The sequence below is a fragment of the Barbus barbus genome, assembly GCF_936440315.1.
Source record: "Barbus barbus genome assembly, chromosome: 25".
NCBI lineage: Eukaryota > Metazoa > Chordata > Actinopteri > Cypriniformes > Cyprinidae > Barbus > Barbus barbus.
The window spans coordinates 5,077,123-5,093,863 of NC_136753.1; the positions used below are offsets into that span (position 1 = coordinate 5,077,123).

The 16,741-nt window shown below is 36.8% G+C and overlaps 1 protein-coding gene across 2 annotated transcripts in view; it reads left to right on the top strand.

Annotated features, from left to right (window-relative positions):
• LOC306845030 (myosin-10) overlaps positions 1–16,741 on the top strand; it is a 56,495-nt gene that overhangs the window by 19,653 nt on the left and 20,101 nt on the right. Inside the window, exons 4-16 of one of the 2 annotated variants that reach the window (XM_079377538.1) lie at positions 4,410–4,437; positions 6,176–6,278; positions 8,447–8,476; positions 9,089–9,106; positions 10,751–10,843; positions 11,912–11,975; positions 12,286–12,384; positions 12,591–12,734; positions 13,140–13,235; positions 14,033–14,151; positions 14,683–14,835; positions 15,886–16,059; positions 16,236–16,409. In XM_079377538.1, coding sequence (XP_079233664.1) covers positions 4,410–4,437; positions 6,176–6,278; positions 8,447–8,476; positions 9,089–9,106; positions 10,751–10,843; positions 11,912–11,975; positions 12,286–12,384; positions 12,591–12,734; positions 13,140–13,235; positions 14,033–14,151; positions 14,683–14,835; positions 15,886–16,059; positions 16,236–16,409 — 1,295 coding nt within the window. The remainder of the gene's footprint in view (positions 1–4,409; positions 4,438–6,175; positions 6,279–8,446; positions 8,477–9,088; positions 9,107–10,750; positions 10,844–11,911; positions 11,976–12,285; positions 12,385–12,590; positions 12,735–13,139; positions 13,236–14,032; positions 14,152–14,682; positions 14,836–15,885; positions 16,060–16,235; positions 16,410–16,741) is intronic. The other variant, XM_079377539.1, reaches the window with a different exon arrangement.

Sequence of the window (16,741 nt, forward strand, 5' to 3'; positions counted from 1 at the left end):
GAATAAAAAGCGCAACAGAGATAGAGAACTTTTAACTGATGAAACTTGAAGACAATAAACATACGATTGCACAAAATATATTTGTTTGTGTTCTTCAGTCTGGAGTATTTTTATAAGGAAAGTATATTTATAACGCAATGCTAATCGATATTGCCTTTATCACTGTATATAATACTATCATCCTGTAATATGAAACCACGTCTGGTCATAAAAATATATCAAACACTCGACTATGTTAAGTTAATTTGGAGAAAAAGCACATCAATAAATTATATCTTTGTTGGACAATAGGTTTGTAAACTGGCTCATACACATGCAAAACTGTATAACACACGTGCTACTGTACTATATTTGTTCAGACCAATTTTTTTTGTGCTCTGTACAGCCCTAACCAAATAGTTACAGATTGTAAAAGGATCTCGAGCTCCTCATTTAGCGATTTACTCCTCCTCAATTTCATGTCCAGCCTTCGCTCTGCACTGTTGCGCACAAAAATGTCAACAACTAGACTTTAACGTTATTATCGTGGGGAAAATTTTTACCGGTATATCGCAAGCGATAAGATATCGCCCATCCCTATTTGTCACATGCACATAAGAAAGTGTAATGAATGTTTGTGCATCCCATGTTACTGAGGTGAAAGTGACTGTAGCCCAAGCATTGGAAGGCTTTTCCTTTGTGTCTGTGTCCAGCCTCTTCTCTCTGGTGTCTGGCAGCGATGTGGTTTGGAATGCGAGGAATGTGTCCTGTCGTAGGTTAATCCAGTAGAGGGGGTGGTGTAGGGTGGGCCAGCTGAGGGGTGCGGAGTGAGAACTTGGAGTTGAAGCTCACAGCGGTCCTCCAGACTTCCAGACTACCCTGATTTTAACTAGAGAGAGTCTGATAATTGATTTGACCCGTTTATAGATATCATTTATAAAAGCTGAATTTTTAAGCAGTTATTACTCCAGTCTTCAGTGTCACGTGATCCTTCAGAAATGATTCTAAATGGCTGATTTGGTGATTTTATTTCTTTAATGAGAAATTCTTATTTATTAATTTTGAAAATTGATAGTTCAAAAGTACAACTGAACATTTAATTGAAACGGAAATGTTTTGTAAAATTATACATGTTTTTATTCCCACTTTAAATTTAAGGCATCCTTGCCGAGTAAAAGTATTTGAAGGACAAACTATTTATTTAGTATTAATGATGATCATTTGTGTGGAGACTGGTAGTTATTCAAAAGATGTTAGTCAAATCAAATACCATTTTTAAATTATTATTTTTTTCATGTTTCTATGCAGTATGGAATTAGATTTTTAGTCATTTATGTCTGGATATGTATGAAAAAAAAAAAATTATATATATATATTTTTGTGGTTCCAGGCTGTTGCCCTTTCATAAAATATAAAATTGATAATTTCTAAAATAAATGTCATACAAGTGTGCTGTTCATGGCTTATGAAGTTTAGAGAGATCTATACTCAAGTTTGTCTCTTTTCTTATGTTTGCTGTCACATACTTTTTTTTTTTTTTTTTAAGAATTTGTTTCAAGAACATTTAATTACACTGGAATCATGGCCTGCCAGAGCAGGTTTGGAACTAATCAATGAACAAATTAAATTAAATGATCTGCTGACCAAGCCTTGTCATATTACAAAGATAACGGGTTATTAGTTATCTTTGAACACCTGTTTAGGAGCTCTGTTTCATTTTTAATTATTTCCACACATTCTTATGGCTGTGTCTGAATTATGCTGGAATCTCTGTAATCAGCTGTTCGTTATTCAGAGAAGAGTTGCTAAGGCCTTGACAAAGGATGCAGTGAAAAGAAGTCAAGAGCCCTCTCTTCACTTGATTATATGCTTCCCTTTTCTGCAGCTGTGCTGATAGGAGAGGCCATTCTTCAGAATCCTTGGCTGCCATATCTGTGTCTCTGTATCCGAGACAGATAGTGTCATGAATGTTCACAGAGGTTGATGTACGCCACACAAAAGGAAGCGTCTCCACCCTGGAACTGCTTCCAGTTCTCGTAACCTGAGCCCTGAACCTTTTATCTAAAACTTTGTCTTTGAACATGGCATGTTTCATAGCTCTGCTTATGACGACATCAATCCAACATTCTGTTCCTGTTGATTCTTGCATGAGGACATATTGAGTTATTGAGTCCTTGTGTTTTCTGCTATCTCGCTTTTAAACAAAAGATGTTCTAACAGTTGCTACATACTTCCTTTTATGGCATTATCATTCTTTCCCATATTCTGTTACACGTTTGCCCTCTTGTTATGAGGGCAGGTTCTCGAGTGTTAGACTTTTAGTGAGTCCAGGTGGAGGAAACCCCATACTGAGGATGTGCCCAGCTGTAGATCCTCTTCATCCCAGACAGCCCTGACCTCCTGCTGCCAGAACAGGAAAGCAGTCAGCACTATTTTATCTTCAGGCATCCTCTGTTCCTATAGGTGAACTTAGTCTGATACCCCTGTCTCTCATTAGAGCACTGCAGGACAGACTCCTTTCCTTGCCTAAAAGGAAGCAAATTGGTTGTGGCATTTTAAACTACCTCACTACTTTTTAGGAGCTTGATGAATCTTCTCCACAAGTCCTCTGAGGATGCTAAATTGTATAAAACTATCATAATTCTGACTATTTTATCTTAACAAAGATCTTGTATCGATTTCCTGCAATCTCTTCACACAGAGACATGCAACAAAGCCAACAAAGCGTTGAAAAATCGTTGAATTTTGCGCTGTGTGAATATGCCTTTTCACACTGTAGGTACAAGAAGAAATAGTCATATAAATCTTGATTTTTAAGTAGATCAAGTGTAGAACAAACAGTGCTGAATTTGTTACATGCCAAAATGTCACACTTGAAGAAAAAGTCTGCACGAACATTTTAAAGCAGCGACTAGCTCCTGAAAAGAGGTTGTCTGTGGCCACCATTTTTGGGTTGGGTCGGCCAGGTTTATCTTATCTAGTGCTTCTTGGTTCCACCAGACACACACAGATGCCTGGCATTTCAAGGAGGGCCTTTTCTCAGCAGCTATCTGATACTGCAAGAGCAACAGTTTAACAGTGACATGAAGTTATTTATCTACATCATTAGCAACATTCTGCAGTTCCAGATTCAGGAATTGAGTAACCACCCAAATGATCACTTGGAAGAGCTCCCAGGGTGGGTGTGAGTTCGTTCGTCCCTGGTTTACATAAAATGTATTCAAGTGAATCACAAGCCTTTGGAAGAGGATGCAGAGAGTTCAGCTGTAATACAGATGAATACATACTCCAGTGTGACGTTCAAAAAGCTTGACGAGTACTGTGTTATGTGGTTTTGTAACTGCTGTACAATGTGGAGGAAGTCGTTTATTTTGAGCTTATCAGATGTCCTGTATGAGGAGGAGGCTGCAGGACATTAAGTAGGACATTAAATCTGTTTATTTTTCCATTCAGATTGTTCTTTCTCTAGGCATGACCTGAGCCTAGTGTGTCCTGACACTGTGGTCCGTATTGGCCATAGTCTCTCAATACTCACACCCAGTTACCTACAGTCCATATGCATCAGTGTTTGATTAAAGTGAGCTGATGTTACAGAAATCAGTGTACTTAAAGCATGTCAGAGGTTTTCTCGTGCATAGCATAATGTTCATGTAAATATCTCTGGCATATAGCCTACCTGAGTTTGTACCTGGGGAATTAAATGCATAAGTTGGGAGAAAGTTTTGGTCACATTGAAGATAAAACATCAAAATCAGTAAAATGGCAATCTGTATCATATAAGAAATATGATACGTGCTGTTAAAAGCCTTCTTTTAAAAACCATCCTCAAATAAGCGGTCACATGATGCCTCCTTTCTTCCTCTATCACTGTGAAACGGTTTTGCTTGCTTTTGAATTTTCTTAAAACCTTCACTTTCAAAGTTGTGAAATCATTCCGTTTTGTGGAAGACCAACCTGTTTATGAAGTGAGATTTACAGATGAGTGGGAAACCTACTTTGAATATAGACGAGATGTGACATAACGAGTTTTGCAGATGTTTTCTGGCTTGCATTTTCAGTTGGCACTCATTTTCATTTTATTTTGAGCCATCTTTCTCTCTGCTATGTTTTCTTTCACGAAAACTTTCCGTCTGTTGAAAAGACTGAATAGTCATAATGTGCAGTGTTGAGTGTATATACAAATATGACAGCATATTGTAATAATAATTGGTTAGGAATAAACCATAAAATAGGTTTTTAGTTTCTTTTGCAAGATTGCATCAGTATGTTTGTATTTGATTAAATCACTTTGTGGTGAAATGTTTGTCTTTTGCTGTTTTAGGTTCTTTTAAATGTCAAAGTGGATTGATTTGAATTAAAGGCTCAGGTGAACTGAACTGAAAAGGCTGACCCATTTTTTTTTTTTTCTTTCTCTGTCTCCTTTTTTGCAGATCGTGAGGACCAATCAATTCTTTGCACGTGAGTAACCATTAGGTCATCTCTATTCAGCAGTTACTGGTTACATCAATCAGTCGGGGCTGATGGAAGTGATCTCACGTCCCCAGTGCTGCACAGGAATGGGCTTTTTTGGAATCATGCATGTACAGCTATGCCTGAAAACATGAGTCATGTATCATTGTGGTATTATATATCAGCAGCTGTTCGGCATGTAGAGCATTCACAGTGTGAGTCAGACCCACGGCAAATATTTCTAGTCAGCCTATAAGAATTCATCCATAGAAATTTGAGCTTTTGATGCATTAAGCCTGAATTATTGTCTTTTGCGCATTGTAAATGAGTAAACAGCCTCTCTCATGTCTTTGTGGCAATGTAAGAGGTTATGAGAGTGGGTTTTAACATCCTCTCTCAAAGTCGACCCCTTCTGACCTGTCGATACCACTGCAGCACATGCCATTCTACACACCCACTAAGAAGACACATGTCTATGTAGCTTGAATGCAGGGTTAAGGAATCTCGCACTTAACAGCTTATAAATGAATGAAGACATGTACAATCATACAGACTACTTTTATTATGCTTTTTATTATCCTTTTTGGAGCATGAAAGCCTTTGTTTTACAGAATCTTCTAGTAGATTCCAACTAATACGTCTTGCTAGTTTTTAGCAACATTGAGGATATGTTTTTCAGAATGGAGTAAAATGCAGGAGTTTTAAGAGATGCTTTTAGAAGATAGGCTTTTTCCATGACATCTTAAACTCTTAAACAGTGGGATGCAATGCATTTGGCAAAGATGTTAGTCTAATCGTCTATTGCTGTAGCTGGGGTTCTTTTAAGGGTCTTAACGATAGAGTTTTATCACGAGCTGTTTGTAATGTCAATGTATATAGTGCTTTACAGTTCATTTTGTTATAGCATACCTGTATTGTGTATGTGCATTTGAGGTTCTCATAAAATACTCTTCATAAGTTAAGTGTTTTATCTTAGATACATAAGTAACAATGATCAGGGTGATTTTTCAGTGATGTACACTTTCAGTGTGTGTATATATATGTGTGTGTATATATATATATATATATATATATATATATATATATATATATATATATATATATATATATATATATATATATATATATATATATATATATATATATATATATATATATATATATATATATATATATATTATACGCATACATGCATGCACACATAGTATATAGGTTTTTGTGTGGTTCACCCATTTGCATTACATTTTGCTATTATATTTTATTGATTAAACCCAATGTTAAGTGAATGACTTCACAGGCCTTTGTGGAAAAACTTTGGCTGCCTTTCTAAAGATTTTTTCCATTTATGGGCAGATTGAGGAGAAGAATTTTTGAATCTGACCTGTGAAGAACCGTATTTCTTGCATTCATATCGTTGTGTTCTAAAAAGTCATTAAAAATCTTTTATAATATTACAGACATGCATAATGTTTAGGCCACTTAATAAAGCTCATTGTGTAATGCTCAAACACTATAGACCAAATCCTCCTCAATCAGAGTCCTAGCTCCTGAAAGGAGCTGCAGCTGTAAAAACAAACAGCAGAGCTAGCAGACCTGTGATGCAGGATGCAGCCTGATGCTTAATTTAGCTTGTGGAATACAAATGTGCTTAAATATCTACCCAATCTGTTGTGTTTTATTTTATTTGGGTATCTTATTATTCTAATGATATTTTATGTTTGCTTTTGATTGGATTTTTCTCTTGCAGAGGGGAATCAGGTGCTGGAAAGACAGAAAATACCAAAAAAGTCATCCAGTACCTGGCTCACGTTGCATCGTCTCACAAAGGAAAGAAGGACCATAACATTCCAGTGAGTTCCATTTCTCTCGGCCACTCGCTGAATCATTCATCTTGACATTCTTGTTGAATTTCACCAATAATATAGGTGTGGAGAGAGGGATATGTTGGCATATTTTGGGAAACTGTCACACCTCAGTAGGGGGCAGTACTGAGCAGGATAGGATAATGAGGCTTGCAGGTTAAAAACTAGTCAATTTAGAATCATATGCTAAACTACATATTTTCTATCGATTATTACACTAGGTTGCTAATCGGCTTTAAGAACTTTATGTAATTAGGGTTCATCTTCATGTTTAGGCAGAGACGTCTCTAGAAGCCCTTTTAGAAGGTAGACCATTGAATACCATCTTTAAAAAAAAAAAAGAGTGTGATTGCAATGGGCAAAGACATCTGTCTAATCATCTATTGCTCTAGTACGGCTGCTTTTAAGCATCTTGACTTTTTTGAGAGGAATTTACAAATAGTCAGGTTGTTAGACAAATAGTCAGTTTTTATAACTTATCTGTACTGCATTTACAGTTGAAGCTCTCATAATGTACTCTTTAATTTGTAATGTCTCACATGTAATCTATTTGTCTAGTTACAATGATATCAGGGTGCTTTTGCTGGAAGAGGAATTTTAACCGAATTAACACACATCAGTGGATAACATGCACATGTATCAGGGGTGCAAACTTGTCATCTTTTGGCGAAATTCACCGTTTTCACCTTGAAATAAGCCATTCTATGAGTCTATCTACGAGTCATGTGTGTCACGTCACCTGTAGCGTTTTTTCCCCCTGTCGGCAAAGGAATGGACCCGCCCTACTCTGCCTCTGATTGGCTTACCTTAATGTTCTTTCCCTCATCCAACCAATCTCACTCCTGAAGCCTAACTTTTAGACGCTGCAGGCAACTGTCCATATTTCCAGAGGCCACATAAAACGTGAAGGAACAAGCTAACGATAAGCAATTTATTTTTGAAGTAATTGGACTATGTTGGTGGTTAGATTAGCCTGTTTGTAGCTATCTAAATTAAGTTCGCTGTAGAGCAGGAAGGAATGCATTTGTATCTGCTGTAAATTATGGTGTTCCAGTTTAAACGTGTGAGGCTGCTGTTGCGATTGATATGAAGATTGTAAGTTACATTATCACTATATTAGAAGTCGATTTGAGAACGGTTTGACTTACAAGTAAAGCATACATTTTAATATATAGTAATATTAGTATCACTCCTAGCTATGTCTTAGCACTCCCCGACTTGAGCGGTGTCAGCCTGTAACAGCCTCTTTCAAGATGGAGAAACGCCTCGCGTTTAGCCCGTCGGCTGCTTCAAACATTTGAGTGCTACAGTGGTTTATTTCCCCTGACTAAATTCATGTAACATCTTAACAACAATTCTTGTTGATTGTAGACCATAGTTGTCGCTCAAATGTCTTTTAATCATATAAAGGTGTTTATTCTTAAATGGTGCACTGCAAAAAATGGCGAGTTTGTCTTGTTTCTAGTCCAAATATCTAAAAATTCTTAAATCAAGAAGCATTTTCTAGACAAGTAAAAATTGACTTGTTTTCAGAAAAAGTCAAAATTAAGTGAGTTTTTCCTTAAAACGAGCAAAATAATCTGCCAATGGGGTAAGCAAAATAATCTTATTTCAAACCGAAAACAAGATTTTGACTATTTTTTTTTTCTAAAAAAAAAAAAAAAAAAAAAGATTTGATTTTAAGAATTATTAGATATTTGGACTGGAAACAAGTTTAGTTTGTCACCTTTTTCACACCTGACGAGTTTGCACCCCTGTTGTATGTCATTGATAGTGTTTTGTGTAGATTCTAATGTACTGATATTGTTGTCTAGTTGATCATGTAGTAATAACTGCTGACTCTTGACTGTGTGTATAAGTATTACTTGTGGGCCTACATTGAGAAAACATCTTAGTGGTTGTAGTGCTGGCCTGTAGTTTGCCATCCTTTTGCAGTTTTATGGTCTCTTAATTTGTGATAACATGCATTACCTTCAAATATATATGCAAGCATGCTAAAGTGTTTTACATGCTGTGGTTAGTGGTCTTAATGTATTCGCATGGCCAAATTTATGCAACATGCTAAAGGTTTAAAACTGTCCCAGGGTCTAAGACACTTGGAGAATGTGGCCCTGATGCCTTCTAACATATTACATTTGTTTTTTATATACAAACAGCCAGAATCTCCTAAAGCAGTCAAACTCCAGGTAAGGTCCCTTTAAGCTTTTTATACCTGCTCTGCTTGTGCATGCAAAACTAACCTGCTGTATAAACACCAATGGAATGTAGCCAATCCAAGGGGACATTTTCAGCAATCTGGGATATTTTTTGAAATAAGTAAACACATTTCTTTAAGGGTTTACATTTGAATTATTTGTACATATTTTGTCACATTTGCTAAATGGTTTTGAATGTGTGCACTCTGTCGATCTTTAGTGTTAGAGAAAGACCTTGTTGACTTGTCAGGATAGCTGGGGGCATAGAGATATATTTGCATGATGTGAAAATCTGACATTTTAAAGTCATTTTCATATTTAACTTTGTTGTATGGATGTAAAGATCCTGAGCTGATGTCTAAAGAAAAAAAAAAACTAATTATATTGAGTGTTTTTAGCACCACACATAAAGGTCAGTTCTATTATTTAGACCAGCAACATTCACAAACTGAGAAAGTATCTATTCACATATACATATATTCACAGCACATTTTGTTCAGCTCTTAAATCACCCCTTGCTTGTGTGTTTTGTCTGTCGTGTGTTTAAGTATTTCCCTCTGTGACATTAACACCTTTGTTTCCATGATAATGATTTGATTACAGAACGGAATCCTGTTTTATGTGAGTAGCTTGTAGTCCCTTGTTTTTTCCCCATTTCCTTTCTTTTCTCATGCTGCTTCTTTGGGCAGAAACTGTCATTTCTGTTCATTTTACCCTCAACGACTTCTCATCCTGCCGTATAACATCTGCTTTCTTAATTATTCTTTTCTGTTCTCTGTGGATCCAATTTATTGTAAATTACTTGACATTACCCCCAAAAGTATATGTCTGTAAAACGTTACACTTTAAAAGTACTGCATGATGGTGCAATGGTCGCAGTGCTGAATTCCCATTTGCCAGATCACACGCTACTCTGCTCCATCCATGCAGTTGGAAAGTTCTGGAATGTCCATTTACAAAGAGCTCTGCTACAAAGTGCAGCTCAAATGCCAGTAGTTCTTTGCATACTTTCTGTAATGATGAAAGTACCTTTTTGACTTAATCTTATCAGATCTTCATTTGCTTATGCAATTTTGTCATACCACTTCAATGGTTAATTTATCTCCTGTTTAGATGAGAGTGAAACCTGTTATTCTTCTTATAACGCTTCATCACTAATGCTTCTTAAAAGTTCATTGCATTGTTCTGACTTTTTTGTCTGTCTCTCTCAGATACACCCAGATATGTTTAAACAATTCAGCAACTATTCAACAGTTAAACATCTTGCGGTCTACTTATATAAACATCTTGCAGTCTATTTAAGCTTTTTATAATATTACATTTCCATAAGCATGGAAATTTTAAAACTTTAAACCACAAAATCCCCTGGACCTGTATCCACTATTTTGCCATCGTTTGGGTGACGTAATGGGAACAGGGTGTAAATTCACAGTGGCCATTCTCTCTTATGCTGTGATGTGTTCCTGTCTAATGACAGCAGCAAGAACAATGGGACACCTGTCTAAACTTCCTATCAGGTGGACGTGGGCAACACTTAGGGTGACTAGAGGATGTAAGGGGGGTGGATGTCCCAGTTTTGTTGCTGGGGGGGCTGTGATGCAGGCTAACTCTGTGATGTGGCACAGTGGGGCTTTGGGCGTCTGTCGTTGCTAATTTGAGGAGTTTCCTCTCCAACCCACCAATGCCTGTATTTCAGGCAGCCAGTGAGAATTTGCACAAAAAGCCTCTCATGGCTACCCAGGCTTTAATTAGGTTTGTAGGGTAGTGTATTTTTACTCCATCCAGATGATCTGCTTCTGGTTTGAGGGTCAAATGAAGAGAAATGGCTTTGCTATGGAAGCAGACAGATCATTATTAGCCACACCATCTCAACAAAATACTGTGAAGAATACAGTAAATAAATGGTATTTTTGATGATATGGAACTTTGGAGTCAGTCATCCCACTCTAAAACGTATGCGAATTAAAAAGGGGATGTTAATAAAGACCTTACTAATGATACAAACTAGCTCCAGGTGATCTGCAGCATGCTCAAATTTGCAAGTTTGTAAAATTGGAAATGTTTCTCTTTGCTTTCACTCTGTTTATTGGTGTTAAATAGAACATTTTCACTGGGTTTCTTTTCAAGGTTTCACAAACATTTTTTTTATTGCTTTTTAGTTATACACTACTTTTGAACTTTAAAGTTCATTTTGTATCTGTTCTTGTATGAAACTTCATTTAATCATGTATTTAATGTTTCTAACCAGTGACTTTTGCATTACAGGGGGAGTTAGAGCGTCAACTTCTGCAGGCAAACCCTATTCTGGAATCCTTTGGGAATGCCAAGACAGTGAAAAATGACAACTCTTCACGCTTTGTAAGTTGGTCTATTAAGCCTTATGTGATAATTCCACCTCCGTTTTTCCTGCTGTAACCCTGTTTCAGCACTGGTTAGTTCTCACCACAAAAGTGGGTGTGGACAGACAAAACAGCATCTTTGTATTCAGTTTGATTTCGATTTCATTGAGTTAAAATCATCAACGCTTCCCACAAATTCACGCTGCAATTCACTATTACATGGAACTATAGTGAACATATATTCATAATAGTGAACATGGTTATGTAAGATCATATGTAATGAGCGTTTCTCTCACTTACTGTAAGTGAATAATTCAGATTTAAAAAAAGAAAAAGGATTACAAAAATACCCCTCCCCACACACACACAAAAATGACCATTTTATTCCTTCAATTAAAAATAAAGCATGGTAACACTGTCTTCTATGATGGTGCAACATAAAAACCTCTCAGAAAATGTAGTGTAGTGTTTCATGACCCATAGCGTTTTATTACATTCTTGTTACATTTTGGCAGTGACAGTTATGTTTACTGATTGTTTATTTATTTATTACTTTACAATGACATTTATTATGTTATGCATGTAGCATCTGGAAAGGGCCATTTAGGTACACACTCACTAAAATCCACGTTCAGCGATCTGAAGAACTAGCCATATGTCTTGCATCGGCTCTTCTTGTCAGCTGATTGAGTTTTCGCTGGCATGCGTCAAAGTCAGCAGAAAGCTTTTAAGCATACAATCAAGTCAAAAGCCACAGAGGAATTTGATTCTTCAGGCCTTCCTTTTAGGTAATTTTTTTTTTTTTTGGGCATTTGCTGCAAATAAGCATGTCTATTAGCCTTTTATGCATATTTGAGTACAGATTATTTTCAGGTAGAGCTTTTTAAACATGTGCTGCATATCATGCATGCATAAGCCCCTCTGTCCAAATAGTGTAGATGATCACCTGCTCAAATGGATTCTTAGAAAAGTTGATTAGGCCCATATATAATGATCGCTATGATGCAGCGGTATGGTTTATAAAGCATGACCAGTAAAAACACGTCATGGAAAAAAATACATATCTTAAATATTTGTCTTTCCACAGGGCAAGTTCATCCGCATCAACTTTGATGTAACCGGTTACATTGTGGGGGCCAACATTGAAACCTGTATCCTGATCTGATAACCATTCCATTACATTTGAGCAATGCTGCAAATAGCTGCAAGATCAAATGCCTGAAATGGGTGAATTTCTGTGTGTGTCTTTATTTTTCAGCAGAAGTAAGGATATTATTAAAAGTATTATTTAGTATTTTACAAATAAAAATCAAATCAAACAAATTCTAATCTTTGTATATTAGTTTTATTACACTTAAAGTGCTACAATTTGCTTTGTGCTACAAGTGCTTTGATTTGACGTAGACTGAAAAATGAGCTGTAAAACTTTTGGACTTTACTTGCCCTTAACTTAGTCTAAAGATCTTCTTGAAAAGTCCAGGGCTATTCGCCAAGCCAAAGATGAACGCACCTTCCATGTCTTCTACCAGCTGTTGGCTGGTGCTGGAGAACATCTCAAATGTGAGTATTTCTTTTTACATGGCTAAGTTTTTAGTCAGTTTTTAGCAATGAGATTGGGAGACTTCATTCTAAGTGCAAGGTCAACATGGATGTAATGAAGCAGGCTTTGGATATTCTCAATATGTGAAGGAATCAGACTGATTATGAATGCAGTCTGTTGTCTAGAGAAGATTGCAGCTGTGTTAATGCTCTTGTTCTTCTGGCAGCTGATCTACTCCTGGAGGGCTTCAATAACTACCGCTTCCTCTCCAACGGTAACATTCCCATTCCTGGCCAACAGGACAAGGACAATTTCCAAGAGACCATGGAAGCCATGCATATTATGAGCTTCTCCCATGATGAAATCTTATGTAAGAATACATGAAACAAACCTACTTCTACTACATAGTATATTTACTGCTGTTTTATAAATGCGTACTAGTAAATCATCATAAACGGGTATTGCACACCTTTTTTGCCTTCACTAAAACCCCTGCATAAATCTATCTGTCCAGTTTCATCATATAGACCTCATCCACTGCAATATTTGAACCCCTCAAATGAAACTGAAAATGATGAATATGAAGAAAAAAAAAGGAATAATCTTGATTTAAATGTAACTGTTTGACATCCCTAATAACAACAATCAACGAAATTCTGGATAAAATAGTTTTAAATAGTGTAAGCATGCAGGACATCAACCTTCCACAAATATTTCATGTCAACTACCCACATACTGTTGACGCTCTTGTCCTGTTTTTTCTTGGTCACTGCAGCGATGCTCAAGGTGGTATCAGCCGTCCTGCAGTTTGGCAATATTGTGTTCAAGAAGGAGAGAAACACCGACCAGGCCTCTATGCCAGAAAATACAGGTACTCATCTATTTTAAGTTTCAGAAATGCATAATGGCTTATTTTAGCACAGAAATAACATTTATTCTTTTCAGTAATGGAAATCGAATGTATTATGTGAAGTACTTAACTCCGCAAATCTTTTGGCTGTGCATTAGCATTAAAGTGTGTTCGGTATCCACACTACTCTCCAATCTAACCTCTGCGCCAGATGTTTTTGTGCAGTTCTCCACTGCTCTGTTTTGACAAATTACCCGTTGGACTTCTCTTGGGCTCCCATGATGACAGTTTGAATGGTTTTTGGATACGTTTCATATTAAAAGAAAATACCGGAATAGTTGTGCTAAGTTGCGTTAAATCAAACGTGTTTACGTAAGAGCCCCAAAAGTGACCGTTTTACCATCATGATGCATTCCAACAAACTTACTCCACTGGCATTTTGATTCATTCGTTTTTATCATCACCGTTCATGGTATATTGAAACTTTCATCTGTTCAAGCCTCCAAGTCATTTAAGACTTGAAGCTGGAAAGTTATAGTCATGCTGGTGGTCCTGAGGGGGAACTCTTGGGGTTTGTTTGGCTGCTAAATGGGTTGTAGGGGTTTAAAAGTCAGTAAATTGCAATAACTACCTGACTTATTTGAAATACCTCTTATATTCATGAGCAAAAATGTCCCATAATAACTTCTTTCACCACCATTTAAGTGCATAAGGGATACTTCTAAAATCCTATAAATTTGAAAAAGAATGTCACCATTTTTGGTCAGCTTGCATTAGAGGACCATTTTGTGAACAAGTGAGTGTTTTCTGTTTTTCAGCTGCTCAAAAGCTTTGCCACCTGCTTGGCATGAATGTCATGGAGTTCACACGTGCCATCCTGTCTCCAAGAATCAAAGTGGGCAGAGACTATGTACAAAAAGCCCAAACTAAAGAACAGGTAATGAGCTATTAAGTTTTCCACTGTATATCTGTCAAATCACCCACCCTTTCAGCTATGAAGCAGTGTTTTTTTTAGTGTTTTACCTCTTGAATCTTGTCAGGACTGATTGTAGACCATTGCTGTACTTTTGTTCAATTCACAGTTCCTTTTCACCTCTGTCCTTTTACAACAATAGGCTGCTAGTCTCCTGTCATTAAAATATCATCATAACTGAACAAATTTTGACGAGTGAACACATTCTAGTGTTTGGGAAATCTGGGTCATTTCAGGTTTTGCTTGCCATTTTTAGGGTTGGTTATTTGAATTTTAGTAATACATATTCTGCTTATGGATTCCAATAAAAAAGAAGCATGTGTCCTATTGACTCTCCTGATTTTTTGAAAAAGTGGAAGTGGTTCTAAAATGAAACCGGTTCTCGATACCCAACCCTACTTTTGTGTCTGTTACAATAGAGTGATTCTATATTATTTTTGTAAATGGGAGGTTTGTCACTTTTGCCTGATCCTGTCTCTCTGTTCCTCTGACCAGGCCGACTTTGCAGTGGAAGCCCTGGCCAAGGCCACATACGAAAGGTTGTTCCGCTGGCTTGTTCACCGCATTAATAAAGCTCTGGACAGGACCAAGCGCCAGGGAGCTTCCTTCATTGGCATCCTGGACATTGCTGGCTTCGAGATATTCCAGGTGCGGCTTCCTTAGCTCAGCTGTCTCTTACACTAAATCATAGATATTAATCACTATACTGCAACAAATCAGAGGTCATATGATATAAGGTTTTCTAAAAATGCAGGCAATGCAAGAACTTGAAAAAACTGTAATTTTTGTTATATAGAAAGATGTTGTTTGGACAAATTTGATTTAGCTTAACGTAAATTAAGCATACCACAGTATTTGTGGGTTTCATCACTGATTAAAAACAGTGATTGTACAAAACAACAGAATTTCTGAATTGAGTTCTTGATTTGTGACAAATATATTACTATTGTGCCACAGAATGTAATTCTCAAAGTAGTAATTCAAAATTAAGTTTTGTTCCAATTTTATTACTACAGTTCCTCTTTCATGTTTTAGTAGTAAACCTCTGTGATCACGGTTTGCCAAAAATAAAAGTAATTGTTAAATTTTAATTTGATTGCATTTTTCTAGATGAATTGAATTGTTAATATTTCTTTGATTACCAGCATTTTTGATGCTCAAATTTGTATTAAATTATGAATCCAGAAAAATAAAACGGACAACCCAGGATTTTAAAATATTTTCTAGGCTTTATTATTTAAAACAAAATCGTGTGTTATTGCAATAAATTATTAAATTGATAAAGTTTTATGAAATCAATTGTTTAGACATGCTTTTTGATTAATAAAATGTAATTAAACCATTAAATCAGAATCTAAAGAAGAAAACTGAATTTTGGACTTTATGAGTACTAAAATTTAATTATACCATTAAAACGGAGTCCAAAAAAAAGGTTGTGCTGGAGGATGTCCTTGCTGTCTTGATTTGGATAAGATGCATCTGCTAAATTGAGTAATATCATTATGGTATAGTTAGGATGAAATTACAAGGTTTACAGTAAATAGCGTAATTGGATACCCACTCATATCTGCAGTATTTAGTTAAGTGATATTGAAGATACTGATGTTGGTTAAAGAATCTATTATGCATGTTCTGGGACTAAAAATGCTATGGACAAAGACAGTTTGATATTTTATTGCTCTCCCCATCTTTTGGCAGCTGAACTCATTTGAGCAGCTCTGCATCAACTACACCAACGAGAAGCTTCAGCAGCTGTTCAACCACACCATGTTCATCCTGGAGCAGGAGGAGTACCAGCGCGAAGGCATTGAATGGAGCTTCATCGACTTCGGCCTCGACCTGCAGCCCTGCATTGACCTCATCGAGAGACCGGTGAGCTCTCACCGCCCTTGAATTTTTGTTCTGGGTTCCTAGAATTATTTTCTACCCCCAAATATTTGCAAAATTTCATGTGATTTGAAGTTACTGTGGAAGCGAAGAATGTTTTCAGTGCTTTCTGTTGGCTTTTCTAGAAGTTGTTTTGATCGGTCTTATGGTACCATTCCTAGGCAAATCCTCCTGGTGTGTTAGCTCTGTTGGATGAGGAATGCTGGTTTCCAAAAGCCACTGATAAAACCTTTGTGGACAAACTGGTGCAAGAGCAGGGCACTCATACCAAGTTCCAGAAACCAAGGCAGCTGAAGGACAAAGCCGATTTCTGCATCATGCACTATGCTGGCAGGGTACGTCTGCATTCATATTAATGACACTACACATAGCTGTTGGCTTCAACTGTTGTACTTCAGTCCTGTGATGGTTTTTGTAATGAAGGCCTGTTGTTAGTGTTTCAAAGAAACAAGGAATGCATCGTAACCTAACCTTATGTAATTGTATTTAGTCAGGTCATACTGACTTGCAGTGAAATGTTGCGTTGCTGTCTTTCAAGGGTAGCAGCATCCAGCTGTGGTATGTGCTAACCATAGGCCACATCTGTTTCAGATCAGTGAGCTGTTTGCAATAGAAATTTGACACTGCACTTTTTATATTTCTCTTCCTTTGAGCTATGTTTGGGTTA